The 26,833-nt window shown below is 31.3% G+C and overlaps 1 protein-coding gene across 15 annotated transcripts in view; it reads left to right on the top strand.

The window, feature by feature from the left end:
* The window catches only part of mim (missing-in-metastasis), a 198,495-nt gene that overhangs the window by 29,407 nt on the left and 142,255 nt on the right, over positions 1 to 26,833 (top strand). For all 15 annotated transcript variants that reach the window (XM_065514083.1, XM_065514088.1, XM_065514094.1 and 12 more), the window contains exon 2: positions 17,780 to 18,324. In XM_065514083.1, the coding sequence (XP_065370155.1) occupies positions 18,253 to 18,324 (72 nt within the window). In that variant the 5' untranslated portion in view covers positions 17,780 to 18,252. The remainder of the gene's footprint in view (positions 1 to 17,779; positions 18,325 to 26,833) is intronic.

The following is a 26,833-nucleotide window of genomic DNA, read 5'->3' as shown; positions in this document are numbered from 1 at the left end:
ATTACTAATATTCTGGATCGTTATAGAAGAACCACGTCCGTCTTTCTGTTGTTATCAACTTTCTGAAGCTCCAAAATAACCAACAAATATATTTGATACATCAATATAATGAATATTGAGTCCTGGTTCGGTTACTATATAAAATGGGGAAAAATAGGCTGAAATATAATTAAAAAACCACGACTACCTCGAGATAATATGGATATCAAATGAAAGACATTAAATTCTTACCGACAATGGGTCAAAATCTGGATAAATATTTTTTATCTCGGTTTTTTTCCACCAAAATTTTTGGTTTACCAAATTTTTTTCATCAATTTTGAAAAATTATTTTTTCACTTATTGAAGAATCTATAGTGGTTGTGATTGTACTCGTAATATAGCGATCAACACAATGTTTTGCATGGGGGTTATCCCCTGAGTGCTGGTCCAAGAAGAAAAAAATGTTTCTGGATCGTTATAGAAGAATAGTTATAACCACATCCGTCTTACTTTTGTTATCAACTTTCCGAAGCTCCAAAATAACCAACAAATATGATTGATACATCAATATAATGAATATTGAGTCCTGGTTCGGTGAAAATCTCGAAAATTTTTGGTTTACCAAATTTTTTTCATCAATTTTGACCATACATTTAATTTCATCAAATTTTTTTTTCACTTATTGAAGAATCTATAGTGGTTCTGATTGTACTCGTAATATAGTGACTTTAGGGTACTGCTACACGTTCAATATATGTATATTGTTACGTTTTAACCTTTTCAAAACGTTTGTTTATTTCCTTTAAATAAACCGGATACTTTTGGTTGCAAATAAATGCCGCTTAGTAGTTTGAAAATTGTAACAACTCTTTATTTATTTAAAATGTACAACAACCACAGAATTATATAGTCACTCAATGGTTTTTATACGCGTTTATAAATTCTCAGAAATACAGACACTTTATAATGTACACGAATTCACTTGAAAAATACAGCACACTTTAAGGCACTCAGTTGATGTTTATTCGAATAGCGTCTCTGATAAACTCAACTAACGACTGCAACCTCTGCCACTATTTATAACACTGCCATCTGCACTCTAGATTGCTATTTAACTGTCTAGAGCTTTCTAATACATACGCCATCTGTGGTGTACTTTCTACAATGTTCTTTAACTGAATATTCGAATTCGAATATACGGTCGCAGCAAACAGCGTTGCCAACTTACGATCAATGGTCAACTGAAAGCTTTTATTCAATGTTAATAATGCCCACAGATATGTTACAGTTTGCTATTACAGCACTGCTATTTGAAAGCATTCTGCTACTTTTGAATCAGCCATTAAAATCGTTACATTTGAATTCAAGTACAATTTCGTAACAATATTGACCGCAATCCAGTATCGCGATATTTATTGAACGTATAGCATGCAGTATTGATGGATCGCGATCCAAATCGCAGAATAACCTAATCCATTACAATGGATCGCGATCCAAATATCACAATATATATTGAACGTGTCCTTAGAAAAAGTTTTTAAAATGGTATTGATTTAAAGAAGTCTGTTTTTGAGCAAACTATTAATTGATTCAATTACGAAATTAATTAAAATCAAAAAAAAGTTTATTTACAAATTGTTTAGAATGATAAAGGACTTTACAGTTTGCCCTCGTTTAATTGCTTATGTGTTTGTTGTTATTGATATTGATATTGAGGAATAATGATTTGAAATTGTTAAATAAATTTCCGGTGGAAGTAAGTAGAAGATGAAAGAAGATAAAAAGACAATAATAAAATAATTTTCTTCTTATTATTATTATGTATTTGTTGGTTGCTGTTGATTGCTTTTAGTCGTTGTTGTTGTTGACGTTTTTGCCATCTTTGAATTTAAATTTGCTAAATTAGATGCATGATGGATGAATGGACGGCTGGATGATATTGTCGTTGTATGGAAAATGGCAACAAATAAAGATAATACTATTTGTTCTGGTTTCTCTTTAATGCGGATGTTCATGATTATTGTTTTTCCTCTATATTTCTTAGTTTTTCCTGCCTAATAATAATTATTATTATTTTTAACTATGTATTTCTATCCGCACAGAAAATGTTAAAGATTTATGTTTAAATCCTGATCTTTTGAGGTCATCATCATAATTTTTTTTTGGCATTTTGCTAAAAACTAAAAAAACTTAAAGACTTTAAGACTAATAAAGGTCTTCTTTTTCGTTGGCTTTAAAGCTGTATTTAATGTTTCTCAAAATTTTAAATTATAAGGTTTATATATACGAGTATAATTTTCTTAGAGCTTTTTTTGTAAAGTTTCTCAAATTTAACATATAAAACTAGCAATTTTTCTTTAAGTTGTGCATGGTTTTTCCCCTTTAGTATAACTATTATTCAGTTCCTCTGTCTGTCCGTCCGTCCATCAAACTTTAAATGTTAACTTTAGCTAAATAACCTACTTTTACTAGTATGTATGTATTTTGTTGCTATTTTTGCCTTTTCTTTCTAAATCGTGTGCCTCGTTTTTGACAGGGATAAACAACCTTGTGTACTTTCATAAAACTAAAAAATAGTTTGACTTATTTTGGAAAATAGCAATGAATCGTTCATCAAAGCGATTAATTCGAGAAACTATGGATCGTTTTCGGAATACGTTTATTCTTAATGATAATACGCATCCAGAAATATTCTTTACAGAGCGTACAGATCAAGCGGTTGATGGTAAAAAAATGATCCCAACTCCACAGTTAACAGTTATTTTTCAACGTAAAAATAAAAGTTCGCATGAAACTCTTTTAAATAGCCGTCATAAAAATAACTCATTTTAGGAATTTTATTTTTCCCGTCAGAAAAAAAACTCATTTGAGGAGTTTTATTTTTTCAGTCATAAAATAAAAATCATTTGAGGAGTTTTATTTTTCCCGTCAGAAAATAAAACTCTTTTCGTTTATTTTCTACTACAAAAAATAAAAAACAACAACAATTTGATAATATGAATCAAACAATAACAATTGCAATGAAAGGGTCTTTACAAGATGAAATGATATGATCAGCGGCAAGCTGATCAGATCAGCTGAAAATATATTTATCTCTATCGCTCGAAACAATTTCAACTGGTTTGGTTTTGTGCTTATTTATATAGTTGTTTGTTTTAACGCACTGTCTGTATTAAACCGCAAATTTGTTTTCTCTTTCTATCGAAACAATTTCAAAAAAAGCTGATTTTAGTGTTCTTGAACTGTCAAATTTGACACCTCTGTATAATTTGTGCTTTAGATGTCAATTTACATAAAATAAGTTTTATTTCCAGACGGGAAAAATAAAACTCCTCAAAAGACTTTTATTTTATGACCGAAAAAATAAAACTCCTCAAATGAGTTTCTTTTTCTGACGGGAAAAATAAAACTCCATAAATTAGTTTTTTTATGACGGCTATTTAAAACTCTTTTTTAATTGTTTCATGCGAAATTTTATTTTTACGTTTATAAAATAACTTTTTTGGTATCACTTATAACCCTTACGGTCCCTTGATTTGACGCCATTAGATTATTTTCTCTAGGGATATGTAAAGTCCCAATACTATGCAGACAAACCAGAAACGATCAAGCACTTGGAAGAGAATTTCGACATGTTATTGCCGAAATACAGTCTGAATTACTGTGAAATTTGGACCTCCATATTTAAACATTAATGCCATCAAATTATCTAATTAATAAATACAATTGGATGGATATTTAAAAACATTTTTCTCAGTTTTATTTCAATTTAAAGTTCTACGTCTCCATAAAAATCAGCCTATATAAGAAATATAGAATTTTTTGTTTTTGAAATTTCAAATTATATAGATTCAATAATTGTATGTTCTTCTCTGCTGGTTAAAAAAAAACCAACATCACATGCATAATTGCCATTTTGTTGTTTTCTCTTTCTTCTCTATCCTCATCTTATAAAGCGCCTGTCTAATTCTTTTCAAACACTGTTTGTTAGTTATTTGTTACTTTTGCAGCATGACAAATGTTTACACTTGCAGCGGAAATGTGTTATTAAGTGATTTGATTCAGGAATGCTGCTATTAGCTGCATTTCTGAATACGTGCAGAATATTGCAAAGATCATGTCTTCATTAGGATAGAGAGAGAGAGAGGGAATGATCATTAAGTTTGCTCTCCAGGTTCCGCAAATTAGTTTCAGTTTTCCTATGATGAGTTTTTCCTTGATGAATTGTCAAACAATACTGAATAAAAATAAGTAAGATTTCCGTCTTATTAATCCTGACTCTTATATACACCCCACCACAGTATACTTAACTAAAGCATCATTTGAATGCATCATTCATTTAAATTTTAACACCAAAACTTTTGCTGTGACTCTCGTATGTGCTACAGCCTTTGAAAACATTTCACTGCAAGTGTAAATGCATGAATAAATATATTCAGACTCATCTAAGGTACAAGTATAAATAGAAAATTTTGTGCATATTCATTCATTCATTCAAGCCAACAACAAAAATTGCACTGTGTTCTCGTTTGGTTTGAGTATGTGTGAGTCTTTCTGAAAATTTGTGTTCGTTTGACTGCACTTATGAGCACGTATTTCTGCGCTAATAAACCTACAGTTACTTTTTAGCCAGAGTCAGAGAATCATATTTAGTCAGTCATGGCAGCCAGCAATTCAGTCAGTCATATTATATGTAGTGTAGACCCAATAAACATTCAAGTTTGATAAAAAATTGAGAAAGAATTGATTGCAAATTGACAAAGATTTGATGTGAAATTGTGAAGGATTTGATATAAAATTTAGAAAGATTTGTTATCAAATTGAGAATAGTTTGATAACAAATTCAATAAGATTTGAGGTGATATTGAGAATGATTTGATATCAAATTGGAGAATGGTTTGACAAAAAATTGAGAATGATTTGATATCAAATTGAGAATTATTTGATATCAAATTAAGAATGATTTGATATTAAATTGAGAATGATTTGTTATCTATTTTAAAAAAATTTGATATCAAAAAATGATTTGATATCAAATTGAAAATGATTTGATATCAAATTGAAAATGATTTGATATCAAATGGAGAATGGTTTGTTAACAAATTAAGAATGATTTGATATCAAATTGAGAATGATTGATATCAAATGGAGAATGGCTTGATAACAAATTCAGAATGATTTGATATCAAATTGAGAATGATTTGATATCAAATTCAGAATGAGTTGATATCAAATTGGCTATGATTTGATATCAAACGGAGAATAGTTTGTTAACAGATTAAGAATGATTTGATATCAATTTGAGAATGATTTAATATCAAATTGAGAATGGTTTGATGACAAATTGAGAATGATTTGATATCAAATTGAGAATGATATGATATCAAATGGTGAATGGTTTATTAACAAATTGAGAATGATTTGATATCAAATTGAGAATGATTTGATATCAAATTGAGAATGATTTGATATCAAATTGAGAATGATTTGATATCAAATTGAGAATGATATGATATCAAATGGAGAATGGCTTGATAACAAATTCAGAATGATTTGATATCAAATTGAGAATGATTTGATATCAAATTGAGAATGATTTATATCAAATTGAGAATAATTTGAAATCATATTGAGAATAATTTGATATTGAATTGAGGATGATTTGATCATAGAGAAAACACATAGAGCGGAAACTCTCCTGTCAAAGACCTAACTCAGTTGTCAAAAACCTAAGTGGTGAGAATGTATTAGTAAAAAAATGATGTGAAAACAAAAACAACACTCGTATGTGTAACTTTTTTTTAGTAATTTTTTTGTTTGAGTTTTTTTCGAGTTTCCGCTCTATGTTCTCTATGGATTTGATATCAAATTGAGAATGATTTGAAATCAAATTGTCTCAAATGTCAAATGTTTGAGAATGATTTTAGAATAAAACAAGTAAGAAAGTATGATCGGTCAAGCCCGACCATATAATACCCTACACTAAGTAAAAGAGCAAAAACATTTTTCTTTTAAAATTTCAATAATTTATATTTTTGAGTGAGTTTCGGAAGTGGGCCTTATATGGGGGCTATGACCAATTATGGACCGATCACCATGAAATTAGGTCGTGTGATTTATGACTAAATTAAAGTTAACTATGTTGAATTTTGTGTGTATACCAACATTTTTAAGCGATTTATGCACGTTAAAGTGATTTTAGGAGCTATGACTAATTATGGACCGATCGTAACAAAATTTGCTGACATGAATTTTGTGTATATAAAACTTATTTGGAGCGGAATTTGTGGAGATACATATATAATTTAAAAATTTATGACCGATAAAGTCCAATTTTGGAAGGACATTTGTATGGGGGCTAGGTGAAATAATGGACCGATTTCAGCCAGTTTCAATAGGCTTGGCTTGGCTTGAGCCGAAAAAATAATATGTACCAAATTTCATCGAAATATCTTCAAAATTGCGACCTGTACTCTGCGCACAAGTTTTACATGGACAGCCAGCCGACTAGACGGACGGACGGACATCGTTTAATCGACTCAGAAAGTGATTCTAAGTCGATCGGTATACTTTAAGGTGGGTGTTACACTAATATTTTTGGGCGTTACAAAAATCTGCACAAACGCATTATACCCTCCTCACTATGGTGATGTAGGGTATAACAAGTAAGAGAGCTATATTCGGATGTGCCGAATCTTATATACCCTTCACCAAATTATACTTCAAAATACAAATTTTAAATATTTTTAGGTAAACAAAATTTATTTTTTTTTTCAAAGTTGTTTTTTTTCATTTTTTGGAAAAATCAATTTTCGAATTGTTATTTTAAAAATTTTTTAGTTTTTTTATTTAAATTTAAAAAAAAAATTTTTTGTTTTTTAAATTTAGTTTTTTGGTGAAAAAAAAATTGGGGTTAAAAAATATTTCTTCCGATTTTGAAAAAAATAAATTTTTAATATTTTTTTAATACAATATCAAATTAAATTGAAATATTTAATGCAAACCTTTAAATTTGTATCTGTTGGGTAGTATTTTAGCTATGATTGTTGTTGTTTATTAATGTTGCAGACATGTTTAAGTTTTTGTTATTCAGCCATTCATGTACTCACGCACATATTTCTTCTTCATTATTCTTTTTATTTTAATTTTATTTTTTTATTGTTTTTGGGAAAAAGAACTTGTTGTTTACTTTTATATTATTTCCATTTTGCTGTTTTTTTTTTTGTTGTTGTTGATGATGTTTTGAATAAAGATTCGCCGATTAATGTGTATAAAAATAGTTTTCGTTCCCTGTATGATTATTTTTATTTTTTTTTAAAAAATAGATTTTTGAGAAGTTCTGTGTTGCAGTTGTGTTGTGTATTTTCTTGTTGTATAAAATGTTAATGTTGTTACAAGTTTTTCTTTCAGCAATATCTTTCTCAATATTATTTTTTGTAGTTTGTTGTGATTTTTCTTTAAGATTGATTCTCTGTTGGTTTTCTTTAGAAATGCCACATGTTTCTTAAGAAATTTTGTTTAAGAAAACTGTAAGCAGTTAAATTAGTATAGAAATAAAACTTGAAATTTATGAAAAAAAAAATACAGTTTTCTGCAAATATACTGTTAAGTAGTAATGATTTATTTTTGAACTTTTTGCTTGTTCTCAGTCCTTTTATTTGTTTTTCCTACTTTCCAAGTGATAGTTTTTTTTTCTTGTTTTTTTAATGTAGAACTTTTTCTCTAGCTGTTGTGCTGTTGTTTTTGTTTTAATTATCTAACAAATGCAAAAGAACAACAACAACGAGAAAATATATTTTATAAAAACAACAGAATATAATAAGTTTAAGTTACAGCAAATGTAGAAATAAAAAATAGATATCAGTTAAAGTTCAACAAACTTTTTATTTATTTAGTATCAACAAATGTTGGCATTTTAAATAACAACAGAGTAACGAAAAACTACTACAAAGTTGTTGTTTTTTTTTTGTTCTTTTAAAGTTTCATGGAAGAATGGATACAAATTTTGTTAAAAGAATTAATCAAATCAAGAAAGTTTTTCCTTGTTAATTTTTTAGTTCATAAAGTTAGTTGTAAATGTATTAAGTCCACTTTTTATGAAAATTGATGAAAAATACATAGAATGATTTAAAAACGTTTATAATTATTTTGATTTTTTCTCGTTCCTATACTTTGATATATACAAGGTGGCTCAAAAGTAATCCTCCTATCAGAAAATGCTATAAATTTTGCGATTGGCCCCTAATGTCAGTTCTGTTTTGACATTTGTGTAGTAAACACATGCGAAATACACGTTAATAAACAATGTTCCGCTACACCGCTCCAGAACGCGGAATATTGCTGACTATTTATTTGACCAATAATCGGTCGGTGACTTTGGCACAACGTGAATTTCGTCGCAGATTTCCTGGCCGTCCAACGCGTTCGTAAATCCACTGAAAATCTGCGTGTAACCCACGAAGAGTCATTACACACGCTCAAAGTCACTGTATGGTGTGCTGTTTTCGCTGGAGGAGTCATCCGACCTTTTTTCTTCGAAGACGTCGCGGGCCAAACGGTTACTGTGAATGGTGAGCGCTACAGAGCAATGTTCAACGAGTTGTTTTTGCCGCAACTTGATGAATTGGGATTGGAAAACATGTGGTTCCAACAGGACGGTGCAACGGCACACACTGCACGTGACACAACCGATATGCTGAAGGATGCATTTCCTGGGCGCCTAATCTCCCGTTTTGGCGATTTGCACTGGCCAGCAAAGATCGCCTGATTTGACCGCTTCAGACTTCTTTTTGTGAGGCTTTTTGAAGTCGCGGGTTTATGTCAACAAGCCTCAGACTCTTGCAGGTCTTAAAGACAACATCCGTCAAGAATGTGAGGACCTATCGCCGGAAGCTTTGGCCAAAGTGATGGAAAATGCCATAAAAAGGGCTCAAATGACAATCAACTGTGGCGGCGGCCATTTACATGACATCATATTCTCGACTTCACAAAATAAAACTAATCCACAAGAAGAATCAAAGTTTTTAATTTTTTTTTTAATTACAGCCAAAAACATCGGAAGTTTACTCTTGCGCCACCTAGTATAAACCAGTGAAAGGTTTCCAAACCGCTGTTTCTAAATCATTCATTGAAATTCATCAAAAATACTTTAGTATTGTTTTTCTGTATTCAAACTTAGAAATTTTCTTCGAAGAAAATATGGACCAGTTTTATCTAATGCCTTCACATACTGCGTCATAAGTGGCAATTTGATGTGTAATGGAGGCAAAATGAAACCATTCATTTATAACATTTTGTTTTCCAACCGTCAGGTTTTCTCTCAGAGGCCAGTCTTTCTTGATCCAATGGTCATGTTTTGCTCTGCTGTTCCATAAACACACGAAACATGGAAATTTAGTGTACCCAATCCGAGTACTTAATTTTTTTTTTCAAATAAGATCTACGTTTGATACTCCAGTCTCTTTCCCTTCGGCCGTCTTACAAATATTCTACCATCACTGCATCTTAAATTGTATTTGGATACATCCAAAAGAGAACAGAATTCCATTGGCTACTTTAAATGTTCTTTTGCTCTTTTTCGCGGGGCGATAGCAACCAAGATCAGCCTCATTTGCCCTGTAGATAGTAGAGTATTGGGCTCTTGTCTTTTTCTCACATTAGCAAATTAACACTTAAACCTTGCTGTTGGATTATCTTAGAAAATCGTTACTCGTTCTGTTTCTGGTGAAGAAAAATATCTTGGTATTATTTGGGAAATTTCAAACTCCAAAATGTAATATTCATAAAGAAAGTTAAACAAAAATCTAATTAAACAATAGACATAAATAACTACAAAAGCCCACACAAAATCTTCAAAAAATTCCTAATTAACAATTGTGTTCATATAAGGCAAAAGTAAAAACTATAACTAATTAATTAATGCATAATTAAATCACATTAGATATTTTCTTCATCATCAAGTCGATTACAATCTAAACACTCTTCATATTTATTAACATGTTGAACATAAATCAATAAATATTACACATTAAATGTAACTTGTTTATGTGTTATTATTTAATAAAACCTAATAAATAATTTATTCATTCATTAATTTCAAAATACATAATTATTAAATAAAACAACACGTTCTTCGTTTGCACCGAAAATTTTGGTTGTCATATTTGTTGCTTGTTAGTGTGGTGCCACTTAAAAGTAGAATATTATAGACACTTATATAGAAACTTAATTTTTATTAGAAATAATTTTTGTGTTTAATTGATTTTATTATAGCAACAAATAAAAGGGAAATCATTATCAATAAATGGAATTTTTGTTGCTTTTTTTATTTCTATGGCTTTAGAGATGTTGTAATTTTTACAATTCATATTTGGAAATTCAATATTAACTTTCTTAAAAGAAATTAATTTCTAAACAATTGAGTAAAATGTAGAATTTTGTGCCAACAAAGCGTCATATGCGGGAAGTTTTGCTTTACTTCTTTAATTACAAAAAAGTACCACTGAAGCACACCGATTGCTCATCAAATGAGCAAATGAATGCGATCGGTTTCAACGTGGAAGAAATGGTTTGGACGATTCTGAAATGGTGATTTTGACACGGAAGACAAAGATCGCACAGGCCAGCCAAAAAAAAAGTTTGAAGACCAAGAATTGGAGGCATTACGCCATGATGAATTGTGTAAAACTCAACAAGAGCTTGCAAAATCATTGGGAGCTACTCAAGCAGCAATTTCAAAGCGTTTGCGTGCTTTTGGATGAATCCTAAAGCCAGTAAATTGGGTACAAAACGAATTGAAGCCGAGAGACCTTGAAAGACGATTTTGTATATCCGAAATGATGAAATCATTACTTGCGATGAAAAATAGATCAATTACGATAACCCGAAGCATTAGAGATTGTTGGCCGGGGCCAACCAGCCGAATCGACACCAAAGCCAAATATCCATGTCTCTAGGGAAATGCTCTATATTTGGTGGGAGATAAAGGGTCCTATCTGCCATGAGCTGCTGAAATCTGACCAGACCATTAAATGGAACCTTTACCGAACGCAATTGATACGTTTCAAGCGAGCATTAGCCGAAAAACTTCCTGAATATGCGGCCAGACATGAAAACAAAATATTCCACCATAACAACGTTCGGCCACATGCTGCTATACCTGTAAAAATGAAGTGGTTGGGAAGTTTTGCCTCACCCGCCTTATAGTGTAGACTCTAGACCTTGCCCCGTTCGACTGCCATTTGTATCGATCGATGCAGAACGCTCTCTCTGGGATACGCTTCACTTTGGAATGAAGTATCCGATATTGGATTGATTCGTTCTTGGTATCAAAAGATGAGCAGTTCTTTTGGCTCGGAATCCATACTGTTACGATTTTGCTGATATTGCTGATTTAAAAGTAGCATAATGCTTTCAAATAACAGTGCTGTAATAGCAAACTCTAACATATCTGTGGGCATTATTAAATAAAAGCTTTCAATTGATTTGATCGTAAGTTGGCAACGCTGTATTCGAATTCGAATATTCAGTTAAATAACATTGTAGAAAGTACACCACAGATGGCGTATGTATTAGTAAGATCTAGAATATTCGAATTTTGACAGTTAAAGAACAATCTAGAGTGCAGATGGCAGTGTTATAAATAGTGGCACAGGTTGTAGTCGTGAGTTAGTTTATCAGAGACGCTATTTGAATAAACATCAACTGAGTGCCTTAAAGTGTGCTGTATTTTTCAAGTGAATTCGAATACATTATAAAGTGTCTGTATTTCTGAGATTTTATAAACGTGTATAAAAAAACATTGAGTGACTATTTAATTCTGTTGTTGTACATTTTAAATAATTATTTGCAATCAAAAGTATCCGGTTTATTTAAAGGAAATAAACAAAAGTTTTAAAAAGGTTAAAACGTAACAATATGTTGCCAGAAAGATGGGAAAAGGTCATAGCTAACAATGCCAATACTTTCAGAAGAAGACAATAATAATTGTTTATTCTTTTTTAATTTTCCTAAAATCACTCTACATTTTAAATAATTCATCGTCCTCTTAATACACCTTTAATATAAAAAAGTTCAAAATCCCATAATAATGACATCACATTTTGAAACCATACAACTTGAATTACTATATCTTAATGGAAAAACTACTTTCTAAATAAAGACACTCAGTTTAAAGACAACAAAAAAACACCAACAATTCCTAATTTATTTCTTTATTTATTTATATAGACGTGTAGTGGGTACTAGACTGACTATCTTTGTTAGCTAAAAAATTAATACATTGGAGGAAATCTTCTAGTCTCACACTCATATAAAGAGCACTACTTCTTTCTTTATAAGGAAATACATACTTTTCAAATAGAAAATTGTATGCAAACTTTATTAAATGAAATTATTTAAGGAAACTTTAGAAATAAACGAACGAACGAACCAACAAGTAAATTCAATTCAGTCGAATTAAATTGTTTAAATAAAAGCAAATTGATTTAGATACAAAAATAAAAGAAGACAAATGCCGTCATTAGTACTTAAGGGAAGCTCATGTATGCATTTAGAATATTTTAAATAAAAAACAAGTGGGAACATATACAAGTTATGTATATGTAGTTTGGTAAACAGTCTGTGTGGTGGTCGAAACGTATTTGTCTTTGGCGGACTGGCCAGACCTATTGCATACAAGGAATGCAAACATGACCTGGTAGATACATTTAAACATGCAGTCAGCCAGTCACCAACCAAAACCAAATGTTTATGCTACGTGATGACCCATTTTAGGGCTTTTATGATTTGTAGTTGTTGCTGTTGCAACTTTTCTTGGCCATAGTCAACCAGCCAGCCAGCCACTCCATCTGTGAACACCAAACAAACAACCATTGATTTCATGCTGTCCATTTAAATGCAATTAACAACTTTTTAAGTGTATGGTCAAGTTTTTTTTTATTCCCTGTGTTTTTCTGTTAACTTGGCTATAAAAGGTAAAAACTACAAATATGGTTAAAAAGCAGTGTAAAGCATTCATTTTTAAATTAATAAGTTTTTTTTTCAACTATTTAAATTTATTTACTTACAATAAATTCTTGTTGTTTTTTTTATTATTTATACATACAAGGTCATTTTAAATGTTTTACAACAAAAAAAAAAAAAGTACCACCAGCGTTACAAATTTACAAATGTACCATTAAAATCTCATTAAACCGAAATAAAATCTGTTTTCTGTAAAGCTTTTTATTGTTAAAATTTTTTGTTAACATCTTCACAAACTGTATGTCTTCAAAATGTATTATTTTTATATAAATACCATTAATTTAAGCTGTTACATTTATAAAGCCTTGTTTAAATAGCCATTAACACCAAATTATTACAGAAAAACATGAAATGCGATTTTGTGTATTTCACCTAAAAATTTTCTGTAAAAAATACTTGACATTGATCTACAAAATTACTTAGACAAATTAAAGTCTAATTAAAATAATAAACATGAGAAAACCTTGCTGAGGTTTTCATTGTCAATTAAAATTGCCTTTAAATTTCCGAAAAAAAAAAATAGTAGGCTGAAAACTACAGTTTCAGACAGAGATTGTACCGAATTTACTATTAAAAATGCGAGATTTTTTTAAAAATTTTTAGCTTTTATTTTGAAATATAAATTTAGAAATATTTACCACTGTTTCCAATCTTTCTGGCAACATATGGATTCCAAGCCAAAAAAAAATGCTCATATTTTGAGGCCAAGATCTACTCAAGCCAATATTGGATACTCTCTTCCAAAATGAAGTGTATCCCAGAGAGAGATTTCTACATCGATCGAAACAAAGCGGGTGAGGCAAAACTTCCCAACCACTTCATTCTAAATACTTGTTAAAAGGTATTGCAACATATGGCCGAGCGTTGTCATGATGGAATATTACGGTTTCATGTACCGCATATTCTGGTCGTTTTTCGGCCAATGCTCGCTTCAAACGAATCAGTTGTGATCGGTATAGGTTCCCTGTGATGGTCTGGTCAGATTACAGCAGCTCATAATATATAGGACTCTTTTGATCCCACCATCTACAGAGCACTATCTTAGTTCCACGGCTATTTGGCTGGTTGACCGGGCTTGGTTTACGTGGTAGTTCACTACGTGCGAACACTCAAGTAGAGCCGTAGGGACCCTATTTTGATAAAAACGGGGCCCGGCTTCACATTCGATCTCTTTAGCTTCGGGTTATCGTAATGGATCTATTTTTTTATCGCAAGTAATGATTCGGTGCGAAAACGACATTCTTTTATAGCGTTCCAGCATCATTTCGGACATGCAAAATAGTTTTTCAAGATCTCTCGGCTTCAATTCCTATGGTACTCAATTTCTCTGCTTTTGGATGAAACCTGCTGCTCGCAAATGTTTTGGAATTGCTTACAACAATCTACATAGAGTAATGCCTTCAATTCTTAGTCTTCAAACTATTTTGGCAGACAGGGGCGATTTTTGTCTTCCGAGTCAAAATCACCTGCTGCTCGTAAACGTTTTGAAATTGCTGCTTGAGTAGCTCCCAATGAATTTGCAAGCTCTTGCTGAGTTTGACAAGAATCTTCATGTAGAATTCAAACATTTTTGTCAGATCTAGGCTATTTTTGTCTTCCGTGTGAAAATTACCACTTCTGAACTGCACAACCACCTCTCGAACGTTGAAACCACTGGAAGACAGTCACCATAAGCTTCGTTGAGCAATCGGTGTGAATCAGCTTCGGCACATGACGCTTTGTTGCTACAAAATTCGACATTTTCTGATTACCAAAAATATTTCTCCATTTTGAGCCATTGTCGGTTCGAATTTCAATGTTGTTATATAAAGGGTCTTCAAATAGAGACTTCCGAAATTTGACAGTTGATAGCGGTCATATTATTGAAGCTACATATTTCGAATTGGCTGTTATTTATTCAGTTTTTTTTTGCGAAATCACCATGTACGGATATAGAGTTCAACAACACGTGTAAATTATAAAATTGCTTTATTCAAATGGGTCTTCTGAGAGAGGGCATCGTCATTGGATGAATTAACAAACTAAATTTTAGAATTTAGAACGATGCCAATCCACATGAGATCCAAGAGCGTCAATACATCGCGAAAAAGTTACTGTTAAGTGTGGTTTTTTGGCTAGTCGGCGTCATAGGTCCATATGTCTTTGAGAGCGACATATGGCAGGTCATCACCGTCAAAGTCTAGCGCTATAGGTCGATGAATTGGATGATGTAATTGATTCCTGTCAAAATTTGAACAAGCTGCATCATTTAGTTGGTGTTTGACAGCCATTGATAGCAGACTACCTCGTGATTTGATGATAAATTGGAAAAAAGTGAATATTGTCTGATCATCAAGCATTTTTTTGCGGAAAAAACCATCACTCAAATAAAGGCTAGACTTGATAAATACTGTGGGAACTCGGCGCCATTAATTTAAATGGTAAAAAAGTGATTTACTGAATTTCGTTGTGGCCATACAAGCACGGAAGATGCCGAACTTTCTAGACGTCCAATTGAGGTCTATACAGCCGCAACAATTGAAAAAAATCACGGTATTTTCTTATTTGCCGATCAGAGATTGAAGGTACGAGAGATTGTGTCATAGTCATCTCATTTTGAATGATCACTTAGGTATGAGAAAGTTTTCCCTGAGATGGCTGCCTCGTTAGCTTACAATTGGGTGCACAAAAGGGTGCAGACATGCGCAGTTTCCATGGAAAAAATCCATGAATTAGGCTACGAAATGCTCTCTCTTCCGCTTTTCGGATTTAGCTCCGAGTGACTATTTCTTGTTTACAAACCTGAAGAAAAGTCTCGGTGGAAAGATATTTGACTTTAACGATAAAATCAACTCACGAAAGATACCTATTTTGATGACCTCAACAAATCTCATTTTTTATACCCTTCACCTTCGTGAGAAGGGTATATATAAGTTTGTCATTCCGTTTGTAATTTCTACATTTTTCATTTCCGACCCTATAAAGTATATATATTCTGGATCCTTATAGATAACGGAGTCGATTAAGCCATGTCCGTCTGTCTGTCTGTCTGTTGAAATCAATTTTCTGAAGACCCCAGATATCTTCGGGATCCAAATCTTCAATAATTCTGTCAGATATGCTTTCGAGAAGCTATTTAAAATCAGCAAAATCCGTCCATAAATAACGGAGATATGAGCAAAAAACCGGGACAACCTCGATTTTTGACCTATTTTTGATCTATATATGGATTACTAAGTCATTAATATAGACAATATGGATATCTAATGATAGATATTTCAAAGTCCATTGCAACGATGTAGATAAGGCTATAGTAAGTTGGACCTACAATGGGTCAAAATCGGGAAAAATATTTTTTGACCCGAATTTTTTTTCATCAAAAAATTTTTTTTTTCATACATTTTTTAAACAAATTTGAAAAAAACTTTTTTAAAAAAAAAAAATCAAAAAAATTTTGAAAAACAATTAAAAAAAAATAAGATTCGGCACAGCTCTCTTACTTGTTTTTTTTTTTAAAAATTGAAGAAATGTTGTACAAAGTGCAAAGGAGAATATGTTGAAAAATAAAATAATTTGTTATCCAAAAACCTGTGTTTCATTCAAAAAGCCATGGACTTTTCGATCCAAGCAATAGTTTCCATTGGAATGTCAATGTATGTAAATAAAAAGCTAATTTTTGTAACCTTTTGACCTGTAGCGATCATGTGATTTAGGTGACTTTTAGTACTTGATCTATTTGACGAATAAATCATTCAATTCTTTTACATATAATTATATACCAATTATTTCGCACGCACTCCTTAATTATAAGGCTGATAAAAATATCGAACTTGCTGACATGTATTGAAAATTACTGAATATGAATATTGACATAATGATGATGCTGATTCTTTTGTATATACAACAATTTATCAGTTTTAAATATGTAATACAAAGCGAACTGCTTGAGTAAATAAATATTTTTATTGTACTACAATTCTAGTCATATTAAATGTTTCTTTATTTATGATAAAGTCAGGCAGTTTTCTTACTCATAAAATACATTTTCTTGTTTTCGAATATATACAATTTTTAATAAAATAAAATGGAAAATAAAAAAGTATTTATGATTTGTTATGCATTCATTGTTGCGTTTTTCCGTTCTGCCGCTAGTTTGTTCACGCATTTGTTAGATTGTTTTGCTGCCTGACCTAAAATTGATACAAGATTTTGTTTTCGCTTTGGGGCTGCATAGAAAATTATGAATGTGATAATTCTTTCAAAAACATACATACATAAGTACATAAATAAAAACAATGATTTTAGAATTGGCTGATATAAAAATAGTGACCGATTTTTAGTATTTTGTTTTATAAAGACTAATAAACATTATGATTTATTTGTTATTTTGTAATTAATTAGGGTTGTTTTTGTATATATGTTCAAAATGATTTGAATTAAATAGAGTTTTCCTTTGAAAATGTGTTGCCAACCGAATGATTGGGATGCACACATAGAATTTTTCGGTTCTATCAACAGAAAGTCAGTTGATAATAAAGAATTTCGGTTGAAGCAACCAAACATTTTGTTATCCCCTCTAAAATATTGTAGACACAACTGTAAAATTCGATCACTAAGGCAGAATCTTTCGATTGGCAACAAATTTGGATGATACTACAAATCAGTTTTCTCTGTGTAGTTGAGGATATATAGGAAGGGTGGATAAATCAGTTTTACTTTTATCTTCTGCAATATTATATTTAACATACAATAATTACTCTTAACTTATATTTGTTTACCCTTTTTCTACTTTCAGATCGAAAAACAACCAACCAAATATTGCAATTAAATCCCTCTATTCTTAAAATAATCGACTTTGAAAAACCCCCCCAAAAGAAAAAAACTTAATTACAAAAATGTCTCGTCAATTTATATATAGATTTTACTACAATCAAACGACTTAAGAAGTCTGTACACTTCTTAGAATAATTTAAGAAAAAAAAAACAAAAAAAATCGCCTCAAGAAATTTAACAGCCAAGTGTTTCATTTGGTCAATTTGTAAAACTAAAATTTTACATATTGTTTTTATTTAAAATTTTTCGTTTTTTACACAATAAGAAAAAAAAGAAACCTAAACTCTTTACAATAAATCTTTGAAAATCATAGACTGTTATATTTGAAAAAAAAAAAATTTAATGTCAATTAATACTTACTAAACTAATAATAATCAACAAAACGATTTACAACAGAAAACAACAGAAAAATCGAAAAAAAAAAAATAAATTAAAATGGAGATGAGTATGGAACGTGATAGCTCCGCTTTGGGGAGTCTATTCCAGCAGATAATCAATGATATGAAGGTAAGTGGAAAAATACTAAATTATATATATATATTGTCCGTCTGTTGAAATCACCTTTCCAAAGCCCTCAAATAAGTTACAACCACGATTGATACCTCTATGTTTAGGCTATAGTCCATATTCGGTGGCTATTTAAAATCGGGAAAATCGGCCCACAAATAGCTGAGATATAAGCAAAAAACCTTGACTACCCGGATTTGTTTAACCGATTTTTAACTTATGTATTTCTCAATTAACTAGTCATGTACATAGACAATATGGATATCAAATGAAAGGCATTTTGAAGACCTTCCCAACGACTTATATAAGGTCTCAGAAATTTGGACCCACAATGGGTCAAAATCGGAAAAAATATTTTTTAACCGGATTTTTTTTTTTCACCAAACTAAATTTTTACATCAATTTCGTCAATAGTCGGTCCAGCCGAATATTTCACTACTACTTATTCCAAACAAAACTTTTTGAAAAAAAGTGAAAAGTTTTGAAAATTTATTTTTTTCTTTAGCAATTTTTTAAAACATTTGTCATTTCATTTTATTTATAATCAGAGCTTTAGCATATATTTGCTTTATATAAATTTAACATTTGATTAATATTTGTATTTCCCCATCAATAAGTTTCTTTTGTTTTTAAATCATAACTGTGACTTTATGTAGCAAATACTAACAATATTTAATTAATAATTTTGTAAACAAAATTTTCAAACAAACAAAACCCACGCTCAAGTTAAATTTCAAAAGTCATTGACATGAGTTTAATTCAACAACTAAAACAAATCATTAAGTTCTACACCCTCACTTGAAATTTATTAATCTAGAAATACAAAACAATAATATGAACTACGAGGGTAAGCATGAAAATATATAGCAAATATTTAATTTTTATTTTCTAACTTTTGGTTAGACCAATCAAATAAAGAAAATTAGCATAGGCCTTTCTAACAGACCCCTATGTAAACCACAAGGCGACAGTAAAGTTACAATTGACCCGGCCATAGATATCTTGGGACCAATCATAAGTATAGATATAACGAAAAGTTACAGAAACAAATTAAAGGTTGGGCAATATAGTCCCCATACAAATGTCCCCCCGGAATACTGTTTGAACAGTTATAAGTATGCAGCAATGGATGTTAGAAACCGAAGAGGTGCTGACATCGGTAGTGATAATTAGTTCATCACGGTCGAAATCAAGAGCAAACTCAAATGGCAAAGAAGAACAACCAGGCTCTACCTACAACAACTCCAGAATAACGATACTAAGAACACGTTAGCGTCGGCAATTCGTGAACAGGTAACAATAAACCCACACCACGCATGGGAAGATATCACAGCAACATATAACCGAGTTGCAGAAGAAACATTGGGTATAGTGCAACCACAAAGAAAAGCTTGGATATCAGAAGACACTTGGAACCTGGTTTCTCAAAGAAAGGTACTCAAGCTGCAGTCAAACAACAACAACACTTTGAGACAACAGTATCAAGTACTGGCAAGACAAGTAAATAGAGCTGCAAGAAGAGACAAAAGAAAGTTCCTAGAACGGCTTGCAATGTTGGCAGAAGAAACGGCTAAACAGAAATATATGAGAAAACTACATCAGACGATAAACTGTCTCACCTATCGAAAGTGTAACAGAAGCCAACCAGTCGCTAATCGCACTGTTGCACTATTACCAAACAATGATGCACTGACACAAAGATGGAAAGAACATTTCGAAGAAATTATTAACGTCGCCACAGATTCAACTACTGAGGGCAACGAAAATGAAAACAACAGCCCTGCAGAAAATATCCAAAGAATATCAAGCAGTATAATTTTGATAAAGGAGGGGCCGCGGGCGAAGATGGTTGACATCGAAACCACAGCTGAACTTCTAGGACCGCACATCACATCAGTCTGGGAGGAGGAAAGTCTATCTCCAACTTGGAAGAATGGCATGATGTTAAGTTACCGAAAAGTGGCGACTTGAAATATTGCAACAACTGGAGAGGAATTATTCTGCTTAACACCATATACAAGATACTAGCAGTCATAATAGAGGGAATGCTTCAAAATAAAATGGAGAACAATCAACAAGATGAACAGGCTGCTGCTTAGACCAGACCAATACTTAACGCATTATAATAGAACAATCCCTAGAATGGCGTACTTCCCTTTACCTACTGTTCGTAGATCTCAAGAAATCCTTCGATACCATCCGACGGACTGCCATATGGACAATACTTTCACATAGTAACATTTTAGTGTTTTCTCCTATTCAGAACATCTTGAAAAAAGTTTCAAGGGTTTTTGATTTTTCAGTTATGGTTGTCATTTTGGTGGAATTGCCCATATGGAAAGCATTGAGAAGAAAATGAGTACCCCAGAAAATAACTCGAATCATCAGAGCTATGTACGAGGATGCAGGACTATCAGTTCTTCACAACGGGAATATAACTTAACCATTTCACACAAACGCTGCCCCTTATCACACCTGCTATTCACTAGACTGCTGGATGAAAAAAAAAAAATGAGCGAAGTCTATTCAGAGAGAAGAAGAATAACATGGAGCCCCTCGCGTCAACTCGAGGATTTGAATTATGCGGATGATGTCTGTTTACTCTCGCACAAGATCACCGACATACAGTGGGGCAGAATCGAAATTTTTTGGAAATAAAAAGTGCAATATTTTTGAAGGACGGAGTTTTAAAGTGGAATATTTTTTAATCTAATTGAGATATTGACTTGAATTTTTTTTTGTAAGACCAAAAATTAACTTATCTAAACAAAAAAATATAGCTCGGAATAAATCCTATTAAAATTTTGATATAAATTTTAGTTTTAAAAACTCAATGAATATGTAATAAAATCTTTATTTATTAACGAAACTCAATGAAATTTTCAGCGTTTTTTAAGTTTCTCATTCTAAATAACAAGGTATAAAAAAACTTTTCAAAAGGTCAAAGGGAATCCCGCAATTCCTAAAAATTGGAGCGAAAATCCCAAAAATGGTATATTTTACAATTTTGTCTATAGGGTCCACATTTCCTTCGGGGCTGGGAAAATACTTTTGGGATAAATAGGAAACACATCAGGGTTTCCAAAACTTCTTTCCGTTTTCTGATCCCAGCATGTGGCGCAAAGTTGAAATTTTGATAAAAAATAGGTCAATTTCCAAAGGGCGTAGGACATGTTTTTTATACCAAAATGTTCTCCGTAAAGAAACTTTATAGAAAAACATAAAATTGTTATATGTTCTTAAAGAAAGTTGTTTTTTAATAAAAAAAGAGTTAAGTCACCTTTTTGTCTAAAAAACAGCAAAAATATACTATTTTTTGAATTTTTAAATTGAAAATCTGTTATTTTTGGATTCGTAATTGACATTGCTCTGAAATCTTTTGTAATTTAGTTGTCTAACTAACAAATAAAATTCGAGTCCATTCGGGTCCAAAAGTGCGCCCTATATTTTTAAAAAAGCGGACCAAGGTATGGCAAAATTTTAAAATTTCAATTTTGAAATGCCTATAACTAGAAAATTATAAGAGATAAATAGCACACGCAAGCATGTTTTTTCAAGATCTAGCCTTCCAAAAATATAAAATTCTTTGAAATCGGATGGGAAACAAAAAAATGGCACTTGTTTAAAAATTTTACATGTCGAAGGTACCCTACTTTGAGCCCCTGGATTATTTTTAGGCCCCATTTTAATAACTTAAACTCGAATACTCCTTGGCTACGCCCACATCATTTTCGCGATAGGACCAGACGTTTAGAAATGCCAGATTTAGATTCTGCCCCACTGTGCGTCTGTAACCATCTGGTTTAAAAGTTATAAACAGTTTTATTGCTGTTCGAAATTTTTTTTAAAAAATACATGAGACTTTATGCTGGCGCATCGACGATATGATTGTATTTTGAAATTTAAGATATGTTTTTGTCTTTCCTAGTAAAAGGGCAAAAACCAAAGCAAACACAGAATAAATATAATAAAAATAATTTTATACTTGACTTAAATTTCATTAATATTTTTTTTGCTTTAGTTTAATGCTGTATAAAGAAACACCTGTTTAAGATTTTTTTGTTTTTACTTCATATTGTTGTTGATGGGTTTTTTTTTCAACTCAAAACATTCCAACATAAGATTACGCATGCGTATTATTTTTATAACACACACCCGGTATTTAAAATCTGTTCAAATATGGTCTGTAATGAATCTTTGTCAGCAGCAGCAGAAGTGGAGAAAATGAAAAAATAAAGCAAATTAAAAAAATATCAAATTACTTTATAATAAAAAAGATGAAAAATAATTTCAAATTTTATTATTTTGTTTATCCAAAAAAAAAAACACTTTGTTCTGCTTTTAAATTCAAACTCACACTCACGTTTATTCAGAGTATGTCAAGAACTTACTCTATATAAATATAAAGTTGACTGTAACAAAAAACAGACTCAATGCAAATTGGCCATATGAAAATTGTCTACTCGTGGAAAAAAAAACTAAAAATTATTCATTTAAACAATCACACAAGGTCAGAAATTATAAACCTACATACGAATATGGTAAAAATAATCTGTAGACGACAAACCAGCATAATTGTTTTAAATACATACTGTTTTTTTTTTATTATTATTATTTTAATTTTGTTGAAAATTAAAACAGTTTTTTCACAATTCTTATTACCATTTAAACAATTTCAAAACAACATCTAAGAATTATACTGGTTCTACCTAAAGTATTTAAATGAAAACATCCGTTATAATTTTGAAAATGTAAATGAAAACTCTGAACTCTTTCTCTTTCTTTGGTGGATTTTGTATTTTGACCCCTACCTTAAATCAATTTATTTCTATTTGTTTATATTGTTATCTTAATAACCCTTGAGTGAGTAGATATATGTATTTTAAAAATACATTAAAATCAAAAAAAGATTCTCAATCTTATTGTGGTTGGTGTCTTTAACAACCCAATTGTTTTTGCACGCCAACATTAAATGAAAAGTTTTCTCTATCATTAATTATGCTTTTTTTTCTTCTCTTGTTTTTCTTGCTGTTGTTGTTTGATGTCTGTCTGTTAATTTGTTCTCGTTTTATATTATTTTGCTTACGTTTTCAAATTTGTCGGTTTTGTTATTTATGTGGGGTAATGTTTGTATTAAAATACACTGAAAAAAAAAATTCGAAATATCTTCTATATATATAAAAAAATGAAATGGTCCATGTATGTAATGTCATCACGTGAGAACGTGATGGCTAAAACCGGCTTTTTTGAGTCCAGTCAACTGTACTAAAAAAGCCCCTAAAGTATGCAGTACAAATTTAGATATTTTATTTGCAAATAAATAAGAACAGGCAGGGTTGGAGAAACTTGACGAACTAATATTAGTAAATGCTACCGGGCGAAGCCGGGGCGGTCAACTAGTTTTTAATAAATTCTGTGATTGCACTTTGAACACAAAATATATAGTACAGACTATGAGGAACATTGGAGTTCTAGATTCATTAATTTACAAAAAGTTTTATTCATTTCCTTTCAGTAAATATTTGCATTAATGGATACGACTCATCCAGTTACTTTTCTTCGATGTCCCCAATCAGAATTAAAACAAGTAAGAGAGCTATATTCGGCTGTGCCGAAATTTATATACCTTTCACCAAATTATACATTAAAATACAAATTTTAAATATTTTTAAATAAACAAAACTTAAAAAATTTTAAATTTTTTTCTGAATTGTTTTTTTTTCCAAATTTTTGTTTAATTTATTAATTTTTTTTTTAAATTTATTAGTGAAACAAATTTGTTTGGTGACAAATTCGGGTTAAAAAATATTTTTTTCCGATTTTGACCTATTGTAGGTCCAATTTACTATAGCCATATATACATCGGTGCAATGTCTATCATTAGATATCCATATTGTCTATATTAATGACTTTGTAATCCAGATATTGATAAAAAATAGGCCAAAAATCGAGGTTTGCCGGTTTTTCCTTATATCTCAGCCATTTGTAGGCCGATTATTTCGATTTTAAATAGGAACTGAGACGGGGGAATTCCCGATATAGTGATTAATACATCAATATTTGTAAGTTATTTGGGAGCTGTGGAAAGTTGATTTCAACATACAGACGGACATGGCTATATCGACTTCGCTATCTATAACCATCCAGAATATATATACTTTGTGGGCCCGCAAATGAAAAAAATGTAGAAATTACCCACCCTTGCCACTCATGGTGAATGGTCGCATATTCTGGGCGTTTTTCGGTCAATGATCGCTTCAAACGAATCACTTGCGTTCGGTACAGGTTCCCTGTGATGGTCTGTTCAAATTTTAGCAGCTCATAATATATAGGCCCTTTGGGTTCCACCAAATACTGAGCATTACCTTAACGCCGTGGATATTAGGCTTTGGTGTCGATTCGGCTGGTTGGCCGGGCTTCACTAACGATCTCTTACGCTTTGGGTTATTGTAGTGGATCAATCGCAAGTAATGTTTCGGTGCAAAAATGTTTTGCTTTTATAGCGTTCAAGCATAAATTCGAACATGCAAAATCTTCTTTCAAGGTCTCTCGGCACCCAATTTCCCTGCTTTTGGATGAATTCTGCAGCTCGCAAAACGTTTTATATAGCGTTTTTATATAGCTGCTTGAGTAGCTCCCAATGATTTTACAAGCTCTGGTTGAGTTTGACAACAATCTTCATGGAGTAATGCCTCCAATTCTTGGTCTTCAAACTTTTTTGGCTGGCCTGGGCGATCTCTGTCTTCCATGTCAAAATCACCACTTCTGAACCGCACAAGTCATCTCTCCCACGTTTGGATGGAAGAAATAGATGGAACATATGGTTTGGTAACCAATCGGTGTACTTCAGCGGCACTTTTTTACCCATCACCTTCGTAAGAAGGGTATATATAAGTTTGTCATTCCGTTTGTAATTTCTACAATATAATTTTCCGACCCTATAAAGTATATGTATTCTGGATCCTTATAGATATCGGAGTCGATTAAGCCATGTCCGTCTGCCTGTCCGGCTGTTTGTTTGTTGAAATCAACTTTCCGTTGCCCCCAAATAACTTACATACATGATTCATACATCAATATCTCCGGAATTCTTCCGGCTCGGTTGTTATTAAAAATCGAGAAAATCGGTTCACAAATGGCTGATATACATATAAGGAAAAAACCAGGACAACGTCGATTTTTGACCTATATCTGGATTACTAAGTCATTAATATAGACAATATGGATATCTAATGATAGATATTTCAAAGACCTTTGCAACGACTTGTAAAAGACCATACATAGTAAGTTGGACCCACAATGGGTCAAAATCGGAAAACATATTTTTTAACCCGAATTTTTTTTTTCATCAAAAGATTTTTTTCGCTAAAAATTAAAAAAAAAAAATTGAAAAAACAAAAAAATTTTTTCCACAAAATTAAAAAAAAACTTTGGAAAACAAAAATGTTGTTTACCTAAAAATCTTTAAAATTTGTATTTTGAAGTATAATTTGGTGAAGGGTATATAAGATTCGGCACAGTCGAATATAGCACTCTTACTTGTCTCAAAAGAAGTAAAGCAAAACTTCCCGCATATGACGCTTCGATGGTATAAAATTCGACATTTTCGAAGCAAAAAAGCAATGGTCAATAACTAAGTCAGAATAAATGACAGATATGTACCCTTCTAAATGACATTTAAGCGGGAAAATCTTCCAGAGAATTTTTTTTTTTTTTAGAAATTTTTGTCGGGAATTTCTTAATGATATTCAAATTTGTTGATAGTCGAATGATTCTATTATATCCATAGATTTTTTCGGTTCTAGCAGAGGATAGCCAGTTGTTAAAAAAGCTCTACGGTTGAAATAACCGATTTTTTATCATTCAACTACAATTTTTCAGTCACATGAGAAAAATTTGGTAATTACGAATTAATCACATTAAAATTTACAACTTCTAAGAATATAAATATTTGGAGAAAATAATAACAATAATTGTTTATGATTTAAATTTGTTTATATACAATTGGGATATTCACACGGTCTACTATTTGGTCATATTGTCATAATGTCCTAATATATACATAGTTTAAACAAATTTTTGTTGTGTTTCAAACTAAAAAGTTCTAAACTAATAAAACTATTTGAACTATGTTTATTGTTTTGTCATAAAATATTTTTTTGTTTATTATAATATATTACGACATTATGACAATATGACTAATAGCAGAACGTGTGAATACCCCAAATGTGATTTTCAAAATTTCTCTTTCAAATCTAACTACGCAATAATAGTCGGAAATTCTTAAGTTTTTTAATAAAACAATGGAATCTATTGATTTTTTTTTAAACTTGGACAAGACCGGTCAAATTCCAGTATTATATTAATAAACCCTTAAAACAGTTGGACCTATAATAAACTCTTGGGAAGGGACATAGTTGCTGGTAAAAGGCTATTAAGACTACTTTTTCGATAAAACTTTACTGATTTTCGGTTTAATTTTGATTTTATAATATACTCTGGGGAAGGG

The sequence above is a fragment of the Calliphora vicina genome, chromosome 5, assembly GCF_958450345.1.
Source record: "Calliphora vicina chromosome 5, idCalVici1.1, whole genome shotgun sequence".
NCBI classification, from domain to species: Eukaryota; Metazoa; Arthropoda; class Insecta; order Diptera; family Calliphoridae; genus Calliphora; species Calliphora vicina.
Note: the sequence above shows the minus strand (reverse complement) of the source record. Positions and strands in the feature narration are given on the sequence as shown.